The sequence below is a fragment of the Ailuropoda melanoleuca genome, chromosome 1 (genome assembly GCF_002007445.2).
Source record: "Ailuropoda melanoleuca isolate Jingjing chromosome 1, ASM200744v2, whole genome shotgun sequence".
NCBI lineage: Eukaryota > Metazoa > Chordata > Mammalia > Carnivora > Ursidae > Ailuropoda > Ailuropoda melanoleuca.
Window position 1 is genome coordinate 161,126,911 of NC_048218.1, and position 18,121 is coordinate 161,145,031.

At 38.9% G+C, this 18,121-nt stretch overlaps 1 protein-coding gene across 4 annotated transcripts in view; it reads left to right on the plus strand.

Moving 5' to 3' along the window:
• The window catches only part of KLHL7 (kelch like family member 7), a 69,033-nt gene that overhangs the window by 16,512 nt on the left and 34,400 nt on the right, over nucleotides 1-18,121 (plus strand). For 2 of the 4 annotated variants that reach the window (XM_019801874.2, XM_011227593.3), the window contains exons 2-5: nucleotides 6,238-6,368; nucleotides 10,928-11,030; nucleotides 11,937-12,030; nucleotides 12,304-12,428. In XM_019801874.2, the coding sequence (XP_019657433.1) occupies nucleotides 10,952-11,030; nucleotides 11,937-12,030; nucleotides 12,304-12,428 (298 nt within the window). In that variant the 5' untranslated portion in view covers nucleotides 6,238-6,368; nucleotides 10,928-10,951. The remainder of the gene's footprint in view (nucleotides 1-6,237; nucleotides 6,369-10,927; nucleotides 11,031-11,936; nucleotides 12,031-12,303; nucleotides 12,429-18,121) is intronic. The other 2 variants (XM_011227594.3, XM_002921327.4) reach the window with 1 other exon arrangement.

Genomic DNA, 18,121 nt, shown 5'->3' on the forward strand with positions numbered 1-18,121 from the left:
AATGGAATATTACTCAGCCATCAGAAAGAACGAATTCTCAACATTTGCTGCAACATGGACGGCACTGGAGGAGATAATGCTAAGTGAAATAAGTCAAGCAGAGAAAGACAATTATCATATGGTTTCTCTCATCTATGGAACATAAGAACTGGGATGATCGGTAGGGGAAGAAAGGGATAAAGAAAGGGGGAGTAATCAGAAGGGGGAATGAAACACGAAAGACTATGGACTATGAGAAGCAAACTGAAGACTTCAGAGGGGAGGGGGTGGGGGATTGGGATAGACTGGTGATGGGTAGTAAGGAGGGCACGTATTACATGGTGCACTGGGTGTTATACGCAACTAATGAAGCATCGAACTTTGCATCGGAATCCGGGGATGTACTGTATGGTGACTAACATAATATAATAATAAAATAAAAAAAAATAAAAAAATTTAAAAAAATAAAGAAAATAAAAGATTTTATTTATTTGAGAGAAAGCACAAGAGCGGGTTGGGGGACAGAGGGAGAAGCAGCAGACTCCCCGCTGGACAGCGAGTCCAGTGCTCGATCCCAGGACTCTGGGATCATGACCTGAGCTGAAGGCAGATGCTTAACCAACTGAGTCACCCAGGCACCCCTGAAAACTCTTGATAAATTATTCAGTGTTGTCAAATATTGTTGGTATTGCCATTATCACAGTGAATCTCCTGGAATTGTTGGTTGCCACCAACCAAAATATGTTCTCTCTGAAGTCAGAATAATTTATTGCAAGAATATCAGGAACTTAGATATTGACCACAGGCTGGAAGATGAACAGACATGGCAAATAAGCAAAACGCCTGGCATTCTCTTACCTAGGCTTCAGAGACTCTGGAGTCAATTACGGTGCAGGAACAGTCTTGACTACTTGCCGCCGCTGCTGCTGCTGCCACCGCTGCTGCCACTGCCATAAAGACAATTTTCCCTCCATCTTTCTATTATTTGCTCAAAATTTAAAATCCTGAAAGTAGGTGTGTAATTGTCTGGCCTTGTATTGTTTGCCAGATTTTGGCTCTGCTGAGTGAACAGAAGAAATAACTGACTTTTAGCTTCCATAGTGAGAGGCAGGCTCTGGGAATTGCCCTCTCACCAACCTAGTTCATAATGAGGAATTTTTCCAGAAATGGGAGCTTGGCGTTCTACAAGGCAGGAAATTGGATACTAGATTGCCAGAATCCACAAAAAAAGTCATCATGTTTTTTCACTTACCATGTCTAACTTCAAATTCAAGATTACTTGGTGATATCCATTCCTTCTATAGTCATTCAAGATTCTAAGGTCTAAGTCTTAATAGATTCTTTATATGATTGTGGAGGAAAAAGTTTCGTAGTTAAAACTTATAAAAGAGCAAGAACGCAAATAAAAATAGAAGCCACATTTATTGTTTATTATTTATTTGTTAATATTACTCATTGTATTCATGATTTCTCCCTTCACTGCCTATTCCTATTCTTTGTCTTTAGCCAACTCCTTAAGGTTCTTTATCTGATGGGGTGACCTAGTCCTTCATTCCTAGGTGTCTTGAACCTTTGGTCTTGCCTGTATAGGGTCACTTTAGTCTTTTGTTAACGCTGATTACTAGATTTAGCAGTAGTGGCAACGGGCCTGGGATTTGATTTTATGGTATTTATAAGCTGATTAGTTAGCCTGTTGCTGTTTAATGTATGCTGGCAGAAGACATGAGACTCCTGGGTTAGAGACAGCCGACTTGATTACTCACAGCACAGCATCATGATCATCCACATGTATGTGTCAGTTCCCCTTGCCCCACAAGTTCTATGAGGGTGACCTGCTGGGGCCCAGATGGATGTTATACACAACAGTGGGTTTGTGTTATAGCTACGGAATGAACACTGAGCTTAAGGAATCTGCCATTTTGTAGCAAACCGTAAGCAGCCTACTCCTTATTCTTATGAGGAAGACTATTTCATCCCTTATAGTTGCTTGCTGCCAACATAACCCTGAGAAATGGTGGCCCAGGTAAAAAGTGTCAGGGCCTTGCCTTCTTGGCATGTCTACGAAGATATGTAGGAATTCAGAGAACCATAGAGGACTCTTCTCTCTCAACAACAACAAGAAGGTACCCAAGGGGGACCCCCTGAACTCCAGCTATCTTCTGTCCCATAGAGAACAGAAACCTTTTTTTGCCCCCTTCATGGCCAAGTTCAGGCACCTAACCAAATATAATAACTTTTGTTCTTTTTACCCAGTGCCAGGAGGATGCCAAAATGCCCAGGTTGTATTCTTAACTTCTAATTCTGTAAAGACGTTATTCTGTCACTTGGTTGAAGCATTCTTCTTTTGGGTTCTCATATCTTTAAACTAGCAGAATCCACCTCCAGAAAGACTAATTGCTGAGATCAGAAGCAAAATATTTGTGAGTGAATCATTAAGCATAATAGGGGAGCTTCTTCCATCCCTTGGTTGCCAGGCTAAGTCTGACTTTATAGAAGCCATTTTGTCTCTGTAAATTTTTTTTAAATGTTTATTTTTTAAAATTTTAAAAAGATTTTTATTTCATTTGAGTGAGAGAGAGAGAGACAAAGAGAGCACAAGCAGGGGGAGAGGCAGAGAAGGAAAAGCAGCCTCTCCACTGAGCAAAGAGCCTGATGTGGGACTCGATCCCAGGACCTGGAGATCATGATCTGAGGCAAACCATCTGCCCCCTTTCTCTGTAAATTATGTGAAATCACATCATTTGAAAATGGATTCTGCTGCTTAAAAAGTTTGAAAACCACTGTTATAAGGCTTTTGCCTGAAAGGAGAAGGAGAATGAACACACACACACTGTCTGTCTGTCTGTCTGTGTGTGGTGTGGGGAACAGAAGGCAAAGGGGCTGGGGCTGGGAAAACCTGTCTGACCTTCACCTCATCCAAAGGAAAGGAAATGAGGTGTATTGAGCTCATCTCCCTCTCTCTCCTACAAGTTTTGCCCAATGAGAGAGAAGTTGTAACCTAATTAAGCTAGAAGTTAACATATTGCTGTTTTATTAATGGTGTGATTATTCTTTTGAGATTCACATCTCCATCTGCTAAGGAGAATAGGTAAGGTATGTCATATGGTGGACTCTGTAAGCTGGATTTGGGCCCAGCCATCTTTTATTCCCCACTACAGGACATATGAATATGCAAATTCCAAAATTTAGATTATTGGGGTATACAGGTGTGAGTAGATAGGAACTACCAAGTATGCACCCATCTATCAATAGTGTGAGTTTTTTATATAATTTTTTTAAAGATTTTATTTAGAGAGTCTGTGTGCATGCACTTGAGCCAGGGGAAGGGCCTGAGGGAGAAGCAGGCTCCCCCCTGAGCAGGGAGCCCAATGCGAGGCTCCCAGGACCCTGGGATCATGACCTGAGCTGAAGGCAGACACGTTACCCAGTTAACCAACTGAGCCACTCAGACACCCCAGTAGTGTGTTTTATTATGTCTTGCTTGGCTGTTACTCTTTATGTAAACTCCCTGATGAGAATCTCAGACGGCTGAATAGTAGCATTCAGGCACCAAAGCCCCATCCCAACTCCCAACAGAAGGTAACTGGACCGAATAAATAAATAATAATTTATTTCCAAGTTTGTTTTTTTAAGGTTTTTTGTTTGGTTTTTGTTGCTGTTGTTGTTTTACCTGCACAGGGAGCATTTTGTTCTATCCTCTATCAATAATTGTTCTGTGTATCCTCTGTAGACCAGGTTAGAAAGGTTATTTAAATTTTTTACTCCAAAAAGCTTTTAAATAGGTAATCTGTTAACCCCAGACTGGAAATTCACTTCTATTTCCCATCTCAAATTTTTCTCAGCCAAGATTTCATTCCTAGCTCTCCGGATTATCTGCAGTGAACAACCAAATGACAGCTTAAAACACTCCATCTAATTCCATACTAGCAACATAAAATCCCCCAAATTTGACTGTTATAAACCCACTCGTTATTAAATTCCCACATCTGTGATCTCCCTTTAAGTTAAAATTAAAGGCCGTTCCATATATGCGCTCTCCTTGGTTCCTTACACTGCTCAGTCTCAGCCAGAAGGCATTCGCTTAAGTGTTTGGGTAGGTTCTGGGAAGCTTTCTTCAGCAGCTGCAGCCTTGGCTATCTTCCATTGGAATACATGAAGTTAGTTTAGCACCTCCAAAGGTGAATTTCTCCAACTTCAAGGTAGTTGGTGCCACGTGTTTTCAGAATGTTGAAGGGTTCCTAGGACTCTTAAGATTAGCACAGCATCATCTCCTCCCCCACAAACCTGAAAAGATATAAGCAGATCTCCCATCTGTACAGTAAATAGTGCAGATGTTGACACCTTACTATAAAGTCCTGACCCACATTGTTGTTCCCAGACTAAAACAACAGAAACTTCAATTTCTAGGGAACAGAGAATCATCAAAGAAAACATAAGGATGTCTGGGCTTTTTGCTTGCACAGGTTGCCAGTCTGTGTTGGCTGTCTGTAATTTGCAGACTCCAAACTCCGGTGAGAGGAGTCACTTATCAAGAAGCTAATAGGACACTTTACCATATAGGGAAGGAATTTCATCTGTGTGTAATAATGCTTCACTGACATAGGATACCTTGTTCTTGGAAAAATTTGCCAAGGGGATTTACGCCACTGTCAGGTCTTCTAGAGTCTCGCTTTTTTCCCTGTTGTCTGTCCTGCACATTTAAATCTTAATTTTTATTTCTTTTTTGAACCTTACGTTCTTGGCAACCCAGTGCTGAAATAGTTGAGTTCTGTGTAGGGACACAGTATTTTCTTTTGAGAGAAGGATGATCCACGTTTGTAGCAGGCAGTCGTGCATAGCAGTTTGTGGCCTTACATTCTCTACAGTTCTGATCCAGCTTGTTCTGTACCCCTGTGTCCATGTTGTGATCCTATCCTGCTGTGAAATTCCTTGTATCTACTACTAATCCTATCTCTTAGAGGGGTCTTTTTACCCTTTCGATTTATCTCAGCTGGAGAATGACCTTTGACTGATTCCTCTAAAGCCTGTGGTCCCCATAGGGACCAACATGGCCTTTACAGTGTGTTCCTCAAAACCTTGCCTTTCCCCATTATTTGAGTCTTCCAGGCTTTGGAAACTCAGTGGTAGCAGATACTCCTTTTTCTCACCTGTATGTGTCAGAATGGGCTGTGTCTCTTTGTCTGTCTGTTCCTTTTAGGCATCCCCAGCCGAGTTGTTAACCTGTTCAAGTTGAATCCTTTCCTTTCTACATAATATAGAACTAACATTGTTTAGATCAGAATACCTTCCTTACTTTTCCTTTCCTTTTGATTTTGGGCCCAAATGTTTGTTTTGCTGCTTCTTCCTCTAGTGCCTTTCTTACAGACACTGTCACAGTGGAAATCAAGAGTCCATGTGTTCAGGATTGATTCAGCTGCTGCCAATCTTCACCACCCTCCATAAAGTAATTCCAGTTATGGACAGGTTCAACATCTAACGTAGGCTTGGATTATATCTGGGTTATTTGGCTTCCCTTTAATGTGACCTAGTACTCTCCCTTAGCATCTTATTTCCACAGACTTCCCAGATGTGTTCCACTGTAGTATGTAGCATTCCTGTCTTCCCACCCATATCACCTTGCAAATTACATAATGGATGAACTACTTTAATGCTGATCTTCCTTTTCTAAAACTTTACATATCTGAATTTAATGTAATCACCTGTTACAATTGTCTCGATCTAATTATGTGTTTGATTTCTTACCTTTAGCTTTAAGAGAGCTCTTAACAAAAATTTCTTCCATCCAGGCTTTTTCTGAGAACTGTTTTAGTCTACTGCTGAATTTTACTTTTCTTCCTCCGTATATCTCTTTGGCTTCTATCACCTTACTTGGATAAGTAACAGCAAAAATAACTTTTTTTTTCCCCAGTCTCATCTTTTAAAGAGCAGTTATATCAGACTGTATCTCCTTTGCCTTTTAAAGCTGTTTTACCTAACTCGTTACGTTTCCCTTAAGGAAGAAATCCGCTTTTTCCTCTATTAATCTGGGTGTCTAACTTTGCTTTTCTTTCACTTTCCCACTTGCCTTATTGTGATTATGTGTGTTTAAATCCAGTGCTATTTTTCTTGCTTTTCTGAGCAAATAAGATTACTAAGGCCTTTTTAATTTTTCTCTTAGCTTTTGAGTTTATTATGGCTTTGTTGAGGCTTTTCTAGTATCTCAATCCAAGATGATTTACCCCCATATAATAAGGGCTCCATTTCCCTTTATCTTTTCAGTGATTTAAACCCACCACCCAACTATAGTTGAATCTACAGTCTACTCAGGGATTTATACCCAGGGCCAACTTGAAATCACGCTGGGCGGGACTGATTGCAGAACCTTGTTGACAAGCTACATAAATCCAAAGGTTAGTCATTCCTTAGTCCTCTTCTTGGGATACAACGAAGGATAGAATTTGGGAATAGAATTAACCGATTGCATGCCTCCTAGTAATGCCAGTACGTATTGTTAAAAGTTAGAACCTCATGCTGTGGAGCTTACATGGAGCCTACTGCCTTTTGCAGTCTTACCTGGCAAACGTGTAAAGAGAGCAGAAGGTCCTTCTACCAACACTTGGCCTGAAATGCTTGCCCAGTCTTTCCTAACCAAAGGACTGTTACGGCAGAAGTCCCTAATATTTGTGGGCACTAAAACATCACCTAAGTTTCTCTCTGTCTGTAGTGCATTGAATGTCTCTGCATATAGATTTCAGCAGCCCTCTTCCACTGTTGGTTCCAAACATTTGAGATGAGTTATGTTCTGCTTTGGGGCAGACTTACAGAAGAAAATGAACCAGAAGGCCTGGCAGTGTGTGGTCAGTGACCTCTACTTTATTCTTGCTCATACTGTGGACCCTCTTCCATAAGTGACAGTGGAGAAAAGGACTGAACCTTCCTTCGCGGTATTTAACTTGCCTCAGAGAAGAGACACTACGTTATGAGAGAGAAATCTAATGTTTCCCCTCAGTGGGTAACAGTTACACTAATACCGTTTTTTCAATTATCCATTCTCTCATCACATTTTTTAAATTAATAGACTTTGCTTTTTAGAGTAGTTTTAGGTTTACCAAAAAATTGAGCAGAAAGTACAGTTTCCATTTTCCCTCTCCCCCTCCCAGTTTCTCCTGCTGTTAACACCTTTCTAACACAAGTATGATACATTTGTTGAAGTTGATGAGCCAATATTGTTAACATTATTATTAACCCTAGTTTACATTAGGGTTTATTCTCTGTGTTGCACATTCTGTGGATGTTGACAGATGTATACTCCATATGTATCCTGTTACAGTACCACAGGAAAGTTTCACTGCCCTAAACATTGCCAGTGCTCCACCTTCTTACCACATTTTTGAAATAGTATCTTTATCACATATTAAATTCCTAATTAATGTAGATCCCTCACATTTCTTAGGTTTATTTCTAAACATTGAATTATTTTGTTGCTGCTATGCCGGGTTGTTTGTTGTCTTCCCCCCCCCCATTTGTGTTTTTTTATGGCTTACTGCTCACATACAGGTTAGCTAATTGCTTTTTCATATTTATCTTGTTTCTGTTTAGCCATCTTTTTATTTAGTTCTATAAGTGTTAAGTTTATTTATCTTTATTTTCTTACTGATTTTATTACCTAAAAACCCAAGTTCAGCTGCTCATTGCTCAAAAAGCCAATACTTAAGAGACGAATTTTGATTGGAAAGGAATATGAGCTTTATTCAGGAGGCCGGCCACCTGGGGAGAAGGCAGACTTTTGTCTTAAAAACCAACTCTGTGGTTTTTGCCTGGCCCAAAGATTTTTAAAGGAACTTTAGGGCAGTTAATCAGTAAAAGGGGAGCACAGTGGTCTATAACACTTCTTGATTGTGTGCAGACTCAGTGGTACCAGCTACGGACATAGCAGTGCTTGAAGGTTGTGTATTGGTACCCTGGAGTGGGGGTTGGGGGAAAGGTTATGCAAGAGGGTTTGGTTCCCATACAAAGAAAGGTTTAGTTAATCAGGAGGGCTAAAGGTGCTTGCTAAACTTAAAGACTGGTAAGTTGGCCGGAGGGGCCAAGGCAGAGGCAATTTTCAATTTGGCTAAAATTGCCAGAGCAATATTTGAGTAATAGTAGTGACAGCATATGTGTCTCTGTTTCAAACTTAGAATGCTTCTTTTGTGTCACCATTAAATGTGATGTTGCTTTTGAGTCGAATCACCTTCAGCATACAGATACATCATTTTCTTTATTAGAGAGTTTAAAAGGAAATGAATTTTTTATTTTGCCATCTATTGAAGTTTTTCTCTGTGAAGTTTTTCTCTTTTAACCTGTGAATATGCTGAATTATATTAAAGAATTATTGTTCTTGAACCATCCTTGCATTCCTAGAACAGTATTTGATGAATAGCCCTACTGAATTCACTTTGCAAATATTTGACAGAGCTATTAGTAAGTCCCTAAAAGAAGAAAAAAGTGCAAAGAAAATGTGACTAAAATACCACCTGGTAGTTAAAGAGAAAAGAAGACAGCAAGGAAACGTAATAAATTGTATTAAAGAAGATGGCCTATGTAAGATGAAACATTAGTTATCAGTAATAAATATGAAAGATCTAAATCCAACTCAAAGTAATTTTAGATGGTGAGAATTTCAGGTTAAGTCATACAAATCTATGCAATGTATTAAGAGACTAAAAATTCAAAAGATGAAAATAGTAAATATAAAGATATAACAAATATGGGAGGATATAAACAGAAATTGCCAGGTTTTTGATTTTGGTTTTCTTGTTTTATCCAGTGAACATGTATTGAACATGTATTGTTCAGAAGGTAGTTTTGTTTAAGTTTCTCTTCAATTCATTTAGGACTTGTTACCTTTCATATTCTCCAGTGTAACCCAGATCTCTGTCTCTTCCCATTTTCTATCTGTGGATACACTCTTCCCGAGTGGAACCCCTCTCTTTAAGTCAGTCCCATCTCTTGTTGAAACCTGTTAGTCTGCTGTAGTACAGTCAGATGTACCATTCGTATACAAAAGGTTCCTCCCCTTCCTTCCATAATGTTAATATCCAGCTGGAGATTATTCTTAGGATTAAATTGCCATGCAGAGATCTCTCTGATTTCTTTAACTTCCTAAAGTGCCTATAAAAATTCATGCCACTAAAACTCCCTATTGCTGAGTATATATTTTGGAAAGGTTTTTTGATGCATTTCAGTATAATTGTACATCTTCTGGAACTTCTGTCAGCAGCCAAAGACCCCTCCCTTACCTGACTTGCTTGTTGTTCTGTCCGAATTCTTTTTCTCCCTCTTTTCCTTCTTTTTTTTCCACCTTTCTTTTTTTTCTTCTTTCTCTTGAGCAACTAGATCAGCTTGTTTTGGTGGTAACCAAATAGTTGACCTGGTTTTGCTACCTGGTATTTTTGATATGATACGTGGCAAAATTACCCAAGAACTATGCCTACTCTGAACCTCCCCCACAAAATCAAAGGAAATAAAAATTTAAAAATTCAAGACACTATTGGGATTAACAATGGCTTTTACTATAAGTAATCTGCATGTAATATCTAAGCAGTAGTCCATCGGCTTTATTAAAAAAATCTTCACAGAGCTAGCTGTAAAAGTGAAATTTTGTTCATCTTTTAGCCCACTATAGAATAAAAACAAAGCCCATTTCCTTTCTTATACTGAGCATTACCATCTCATTTGGATTTTTATTCGTGAAGTAATAAAGTAGAATATAGTGACTTACCTATTAGAATTTGTATTAATGGTTTTATTTTTTTAAAAGATTTTATTTATCTGAGAGAGCGAGAGCATGAATGGGGGGGGGTAAGGGGAGGGGTAGAGGGAGAGGGAGAAGCTCAGCAGGGAGCCTGATGCAGAGCTCCATCCCAGGACGCCAGGATCATGACCTGAGCTGAAGGCAGACACTTAATGGACTGAGCCACCCAGGTGCCCTGTATTAATAGTTTTAGTAAATACTTAAAATCTACAAAATGCCATATCCTCTGAGCTACTAAGCCAATATTTAGATTTGTAATAGATTTTTTTTTACTCTGAAAATATTGTTTACCTCATATTCCCAGTGCTGAGAGTGCCTACCATATCACAAGCTCCAGATTTTCTCTGAGATTAACTTGTGCATTATATCTTTAACTTCATTAAGAAATAGAAATTTTGTTTGACAAAAAAGATATTCTTTCTCCCTGAAATTCATCTTTAAGATTAAGTTCCAGTAAACTTTAGATTTTTTCATTAACATTTCATTTCTTCAGCATTGTAAGTAATTTAATCTAACTCTGCCTTCTTTCAGCAAACTAGAGTGACACCATTTTGGCCCTGGTCAGAAATCACAGTTTAAAAGTGACTGTTATCCAGCTCCTATCAGACATACATTTGAGAGAAGCGTTACTGAGGAAAGCGCTAAATGGTCATTCGGTTTGTCCACTCTGTATTCTGAATTGTTTTTGTTTCAAGTTAAATCTGTGTAGGCTACTCTCTTGGGAAATACAGTGTGCACTTTGGATCTTATCAAGAATAAATAATTTTTTAAAAAGCCAGACCGCTGTCTTTGAAAAACCATCAAGGACATTGCTCTTATGTCATTTAATGTCCACATAAAATCTCACCATGAGAAATACGTTAGAATTTGTGTCAGAAAAAAAATTGATTTCCCTAAAGGATCACCACACTACTTTTCTGATGATAAAGAGTCTTTCTTTTGTCTCCTGTTTTTACTGCTGGGAAGCTCAGTGCCACATTTTGATACAGTAAATCATGATAGCAACTCTGTAAGTCCTTTCCAAATGTGTCTTATGAATAAATTTGGTGCTGCACAAAGACTGAATTTGAATAGAAAATAGAGATAAAGCATTTGTCAAGCACCAGTTTTGTATGTTTGCTAAGCCAGGCCCAATGAGCCCCTTTTAATTTCGTTTATTTCTCTCTTGACTAGAAAACATTGTGTGATGTGATCCTTATGGTCCAGGAAAGAAAGATACCTGCTCATCGAGTTGTCCTTGCAGCAGCCAGTCATTTTTTTAACTTAATGTTCACAAGTAAGTATCTTAAAGTAGAACATATGTTTTCCATGAGGATGAGGTAGAGTCTAAATGAAAATATCTTCCTACTTTTAAAGCACTTAAGAAGTTAAGGCCATAAAACAATGAAGAGATTGAAAAGTGGTTATGATGAGGATCGAGCAAAAGAAAAATGTCCTTTCATTACCCCTGCAGGCCCAAGGCTTTTGTGGGTGAAGATACAGTTTCTACTTGAATGCCCAGTTTTCTTCTTAACCTTAGGTGGAAAGGCAAAGACGTAAATAAATGTTAGGATAATTTATTTAGCCAGTTAAACTAAATAAAAATGAAATATGAAATATAGCATATCAAAAGAAAGAACTGTAGATTTAGATTTGAGACCTGGGTCCACGTCCTGGTTCCTCTGCTTAGTACTGTTTTATGAACTTGATCAGGTTATGCAATATATCTGCCTCAGGTTTTCTCTTTGGTGCTCTGGCTACCTGTGAAGTTTTTAGTAAAGAATGAGAGCTTTGCTAGCTATAGATTACTATACATATAATTGTCATTGTTCTTGTAGATTTTTGCCAGCTACATCAGATGTAGTTTTGCTCATAGCAATTTAGAAGAGTGCTACTCAATTATTTTAGAACTTGGGAAAATACTAAATCTAGTTTTATACGTATGTTTACTTGGCCTTTTTTTTTTTTTAAGAAACACACTAATTCACTAATTTCTTGGCTTATTTTAATTTAAGGCACATCTCAAGTGTGGAGAATTAATTTGCATTTATTATAGGAATGTTTGGCTTTCTGGGTGTTTTTTTTCCAGAGGGATTTCTGTCCTATTATTCTTTTCCATATTTAACATGGCCTGGAATGATCTGGTCCTCAGTTAAACTGGTGATAGTACTCATACCATTTATATTTCTTCTCTTCATTTTAGCTAACATGCTTGAATCAAAGTCCTTTGAAGTTGAACTCAAAGATGCTGAACCTGACATTATCGAACAACTTGTGGAATTTGCTTATACTGCTAGGTAAGTTAAGAAGGATTGTTTCTGTTGTAGAGCAGTAAGGTTGGGATCTACGATGGCAGAGGATTATGCTGACAAATTGATGTGCTCCAAATTCTTCAACATGAAAAACTACAAGGAAGGGGAAGTTTGAGGAACCTACGTCATACTGATGCAAGGACTGAAAAGTTTAATTTTCTGTTTAATTTCAGGGGCTAGTAGGATACATTTTACAATAGCATTATTTAAATAATAAAAAATTGTAGGAAATTAATATTCACTTCAACTTCTTTGCAGAATTTCTGTGAATAGCAACAACGTTCAGTCTTTGTTAGATGCAGCAAACCAGTACCAGATTGAACCTGTGAAGAAAATGTGTGTTGATTTTTTGAAAGAACAAGTTGATGCCTCAAATTGTCTTGGTAAGAAATCAGATTCCTACGTAAAATAAAAAAAAAAAAACTTTAATGTGTATTTTAATTTTAAAAAGTGTGGTTATAAGTATCCTCATTTAATTTTAAAGACATTGTTCACTAGAAAATACACTTAAAATATGTTTTAAGAGATGCTTAAGGAGGTGCCTATTAACCTGGGCAGCAGAAGCCCATTAAATACTGTATTAACATTTTCTAAAGTATAAAATAGCTTTAATAATGAGTTTTTGTGCATCTAGAATGAAGAGTAAGGATTGCATCTGGTGGTGGTGTGATATGATATCATAAATATGAATTTGACTTTTGTTGACGTACTTAAGATTGCTGCAGTCTGTCTTGAATGAGAAAACTGGGGCTGTATATATTGCCTGAGGTCTTATAGCTAGTACGTGGAGATGCTGAGGTTGGAATTCAAGTAATCTTGTTTTTAACTACTATACCATGTTGCCTCTCCACATTGTCAGATATGCTAACTATTGCATACTAGAAGACTTAAAAATCCTAGACTATAAATTAAGATACTAATTAAGGGACTGCTATAGGAGGTGCCTGGGTGGCTTAGTCAGTTAAGCATCCAACTCTTGATTTCAGCTCAGGTCATGATCTCGGGGTCCTGAGATCGAGCGCCGTGTTGGGCTCCACGCTTAGCACAGAGTCTGCTTGTCTCTCTCCCTCTGAGCCTCCCCTCACTTGTGCGTTTTCTCTCTCTCAAATAAATAAATACAATCTTTAAAAAGACCAGTCTCTAATCTCACCTGTGCAACAGAGACACTCTGGGATCAGTCCCTCTATTTCTCTGGGCCATAGTTTGGGGCTCCATTCATCAATAAGATTTACGTTCCTGAGATTTTACTTATTTCTCCTTATATAAATAAATATTCTCACAAAATGTATTGTAAAAAGGGAATTCAAAGAAGTTTTTGGAAGATGATGACTTAAGTACTTTTCCTGACTCCCTACCACCTAAATTTCTAGCCAGGTGATTCAACTAGAAAGAAAAGCAGCCAGAATAGGGAGTGGATATGGTGGTACAAAGCATACTTGGAACCTGGAGCAAGTTTGTGCTAACCACATTTAGGCTTTGGGCTTCTGAGGAGACCAGTTTAGGAGTTTTACTTCTGGATGGCTTCTGTCATTGTTTTCAAAGCTGAGAGGAAGGATAGCAGCCTAGAAGGGAGCCTGAATCTCTGGCTAAGCCTGGGGCAAAAATAGTGGCCCAGCCAGTTAAGCCAAGTACACTCTCAGTACCAAAGGGAACTGCTTCAGCCTGCTTTCTATTTAGCCCTGAGCATGGCTCTCCCTGTGAGCTGATCAGAGAACTCTGTCTTTGTTTTTACCACTTGTCAGTTCTCTGCCACCCAGAAGATCCCATCAAGCTGATTTCCATGAATACTAAAGGAACTCATGGCTCCTGATGGAATTGGGCAAAGATCATACTAGATTAAAGGAAACCCAGTAGTTTGAGGGACAGAATATCAAGCTAAACAGCTAAAATGATGGGGTGCCTGGGTGGCTCGGTCGTTAAGCGTCTGCCTTTGGCTCAGGTCATGATCCCAGCGTTCTGGGATCGAGCCCCGCATCAGGCTCCGTGCTCGGCGGAGAGCCAGCGTCTCTCTCTCCCACTCCGCCTGCTTGTGTTCCCTCTCTCGCTGTATCTCTCTCTGTCAAATAAATAAAATCTTAAAAAAATTTTTAAAAATTTTAAAAAATAAACAGCTAAAATTAATGTCTCCTGTAGACTAATGTGAGAAGTGGAGAACTTAAAATAGAAAGGATGCATATGAAGGGGATGGGGGGAAGCTGTGATTTTCCATGAAATTCAATTGAATTGAAAAATAAAATATTCCTAAAAAACTAAAGAAGATCAAACAGAAAGCTGCCTCATGATAACAAAACAAAAATCCAAAGAAATGGAAATGATTAGTGAAAACATAAAAGACACAGAAGGAAGATAGAGGGACACTGATATGAAGTAGGAAGTCCAGAAGGAACAGATGGAGGAAAAGCAGTATGAAAGAACTAATAATAGAAACCTAACTTGAGCTTTAAAAAACTTTACCTTTGACATTAAATTATACAAAGTACCAGACCTGATGGAGTAAGATATTCCTCTCCTAGATATATCCTAGTGATATTTTTTGCCTCCAAAATCAAGAGGGAACTTCTCTTTGGGGTGATAAAAATGCTCTGGCACTAGATAGTGGTGATGGTGGCACAACATGGTGAATGAACTAAATGTCGCTAATGGTAAGTTTTACATTGCATGTATTTTACCATGATTTTTAAAAAAATAATATAAAAATAATTTATAAGCTTTTAGAGGGAAAGAGTATGGTAGATTAGCCAGAAATTGGCCACAAATTCTTTCCATCCCTATATGTATAACCCTTTATATTTGTGTAGCTCCTCCATCAAGAGATAGTCTTTTTCCCCTTGTAGTCTAAGCTTGGCCATGTAGCTTGCTTAGGCCATGGGACATTGGCAAATGTGACATGAGCAAAGGCTTAAAAAAAGATTTTGCATTGGGGCTTGCCCTTTGCTGCTGGCGACTCTTTTGCCATCATGAAAAGAAGATTAGAGACCATTTGGGGCACAGACGAGCTGTAGTAGCTGATGTCTGTACCAACCAGCTTACTTATTACTTGATAAGTGAATGAGGCCAGTCTAGACCATCCAGTCCCCAACTGAACAACCAGCTAACTACAAATATTAGCTAAATCAGCCCAGTTCAAAAGAACCACCCAGTTGACTCACAGAATTGCAAGAAATAATACATTTTTATTATGTTGAGCCACTAAATTCTGGGTTGGTTTTTCCTGCATCAGTAGATAACTGAAGCACTTACATCGCTCAGTCCATGAAGCATTTGCTCAGGTCATGATCTCAGGGTCCTGGGATCGAGCCCTGTATTGGGCTCCCTGCTCTGCGGGAAGTCTGCTTCTCCCTCTTCCTCTCCCTCTGTGATCTCTCTCGCTCACTTGCTCTCTCAAATAAAATCTAAAAAAAAAAAAAAAGGTAACTAATATAAAAGTTTTATTTAGAAAAGAAAGAGAATCAGAATGACGTTATTTATGGGTAACATGAAGTTAGATGGTGGTAGCATAAGATTTGCAAAGGGTGGAGGGAGAAAAAAACCCCTACATTTTAAAACATCATTCATCGGAGACATTGCAAAGACACAATTTATAATCCACCTATAGCCTTTGGAGAAAAGTATCGGGAAATACCACAGCAAAGTAAGAGGTAAAGATCTCAAGGTAGGGGTGTGCTGGTCAGCTTCCTTAGTTACAAGCAAAGTAACTTGTATGTGCTGGCCGACTTGCTTTTGAGCTACTCATAGAACTGCCTAGAGAGGTGCCTGGCCGGCTCAGTTGGTGGAGCGTGTGAGTCTTGATCTCCGGATTGTGAATTCAAGCCCCACATGTGACGTGGAGTTTACTTATAATAGCAAATTAAACATATAAAAAAGAATTGCGTAGAAATCTCAAAAATAAAGCTTAGAAAAAGTGTAAGGATTTGAACAACACAAAGTTGTTTAGATAGATATCACAGAATCTTTTACCCAATAATCAGAGAACAGAGTTTTCAGACGCCCTTGGAGTGTTTACAAGTACTGATCAGCAGCCACAGAAAATCTGGAGCACCTAAAAGAGAAGAGACACAGGCTACATCTGCTGCTTACAGTACAATAAAGCTGTGAACTAACCTCAGAAGGAGAGCTATTTCCTCCCACTCTATTTTGAGCACTTAAATACTTAACTGAAGAATTATTTACGGGGCACCTGGGTGGCACAGCGGTTAAAGCGTCTGCCTTCGGCTCAGGGCGTGGTTCCGGCGTTATGGGATCGAGCCCCATATCAGGCTGCTCTGCTACGAGCCTGCTTCTTCCTCTCCCACTCCCCCTGCTTGTGTTCCCTCTCTCGCTGGCTGTCTCTATCTCTGTCGAATAAATAAATAAAATCTTTAAAAAAAAAAAGAATTATTTAAAAAGGTATTTTTAAAGAGGTATTAAAAATGAACTTATAGGCTATATAGAAATATATGACAATAAGCACAGAATAAATCAAAACCTTTGGAATATAACTGAAGTATTTCTTTAAAGGAAATTTGTAGTCTTAAAATATTTTCCAAATAAATGCATTTATTTTTATCTTGACTGAGTATTCTACTCAAAGAGGTAGGAAAAAAAAATTTTTAACACCTAATGAAAGTAAAACAAAATACCTTTTAAAGCAAAATTAATAAAATAGAAAAATAACACTAATAGACTATAGATTGGCCAGAGAAACAAAAGCTAATTATTTCCAAGAGTGGTATGAAAGAGTTAACAAGCCTAATCAAGAAGCAAAGATCAGGGGCGCCTGGGTGGCACAGCGGTTAAGCGTCTGCCTTCAGCTCAGGGCGTGATCCCGGCGTTATGGGATCGAGCCCCACATCAGGCTCCTCTGCTGTGAGCCTGCTTCTTCCTCTCCCACTCCCCCTGCTTGTGTTCCCTCTCTCGCTGGCTGTCTCTATCTCTGTCGAATAAATAAATAAAATCTTTAAAAAAAAAAAAAAGAAGCAAAGATCAGGGGCTCCTGGGTGGCTCAGTCAGTTGAGCGTCCAGCTCTTGGTTTCACCTCAGGTCATGATCTCAAGGTCCTGGGATTGAGCCCCCCCTCCCCCCATCCCCAGTCAGGCTTAGCACTCAGTGCAGTCGTCTTGTCCCTCTCCCTCTGCTTCTCCTCCTATGTGTGCTGTCTCACTCTCTCTCATAAATAAAAAGGAGGGGTGCCTGATTTGTTCAGTGGGCTAGGCATCTGCCTTTGTCTCAGGTCATGATCCCGGAGTCCCAGGATCAAGCCCTGCATCGGGCTCCTTGCTCAGCCTCTCCCTTTGCTCCTCTCCCTGTCCATGCTCTCTCTCTTACTCTCCCTCTCTCAAATAAATAAATTAAATCTTTAAAAAAAAAAAAAGGGAAAGATAAAGGACAACAAGAATTAGAAAAGATCAAAGAAGAAACATCAAGGTGTGAACACAAAAGACAAAATGGTCTTTAAAAGTTGGAAACCTAAAACTAGTAACCTCAGAAATGTTGAAAAGGTAAAGGTCTGTTCCCAGTGAATTGCTCCAGGTTTTATGTGTTAACTCTACCAAGCTTTCAAGCAGAGTAATTCTGTATTATTGAAATTGTTGTAAATCAATAAACATGGACAGAAAACTTTCCAGCTCATTCTACAAGGGTAGGATTACTATGATGCCAGCATTGGAAAAAGAACACGTGCATAAATTTTAGTTTCACTTAGAAACAGTGATTTGTTTTAAATTCCTTTTTTTTAAAGATTTTTTATTTATTGAGAGAGAGTGGTGCACAAGTGGGAGGAGGGGTAGAGGGAGACAAAGAGGGAAAATCTCAAGCAGGCTCCATGCCAGGTGTGGAACCCAACATGGGGCTCAGTCGCACAACCCTGAGATCATAACCTGAGCCGAAATCAAGAGTTGGACACTCAACCAAATGAGCCACCCAGCCACCCCATATTTTAAAGTCTGTAAAAAAAAAAAAAAAAAGAAAAAGAAAAACTAACAACAACAAATTGAACCCATCAATGAATGTATTTTTAAAAATAAAGCTTTACCGGGGCACCTGGGTGGCACAGCGGTTAAGCGCCTGCCTTCGGCTCAGGGCGTGATCCCAGCGTTAT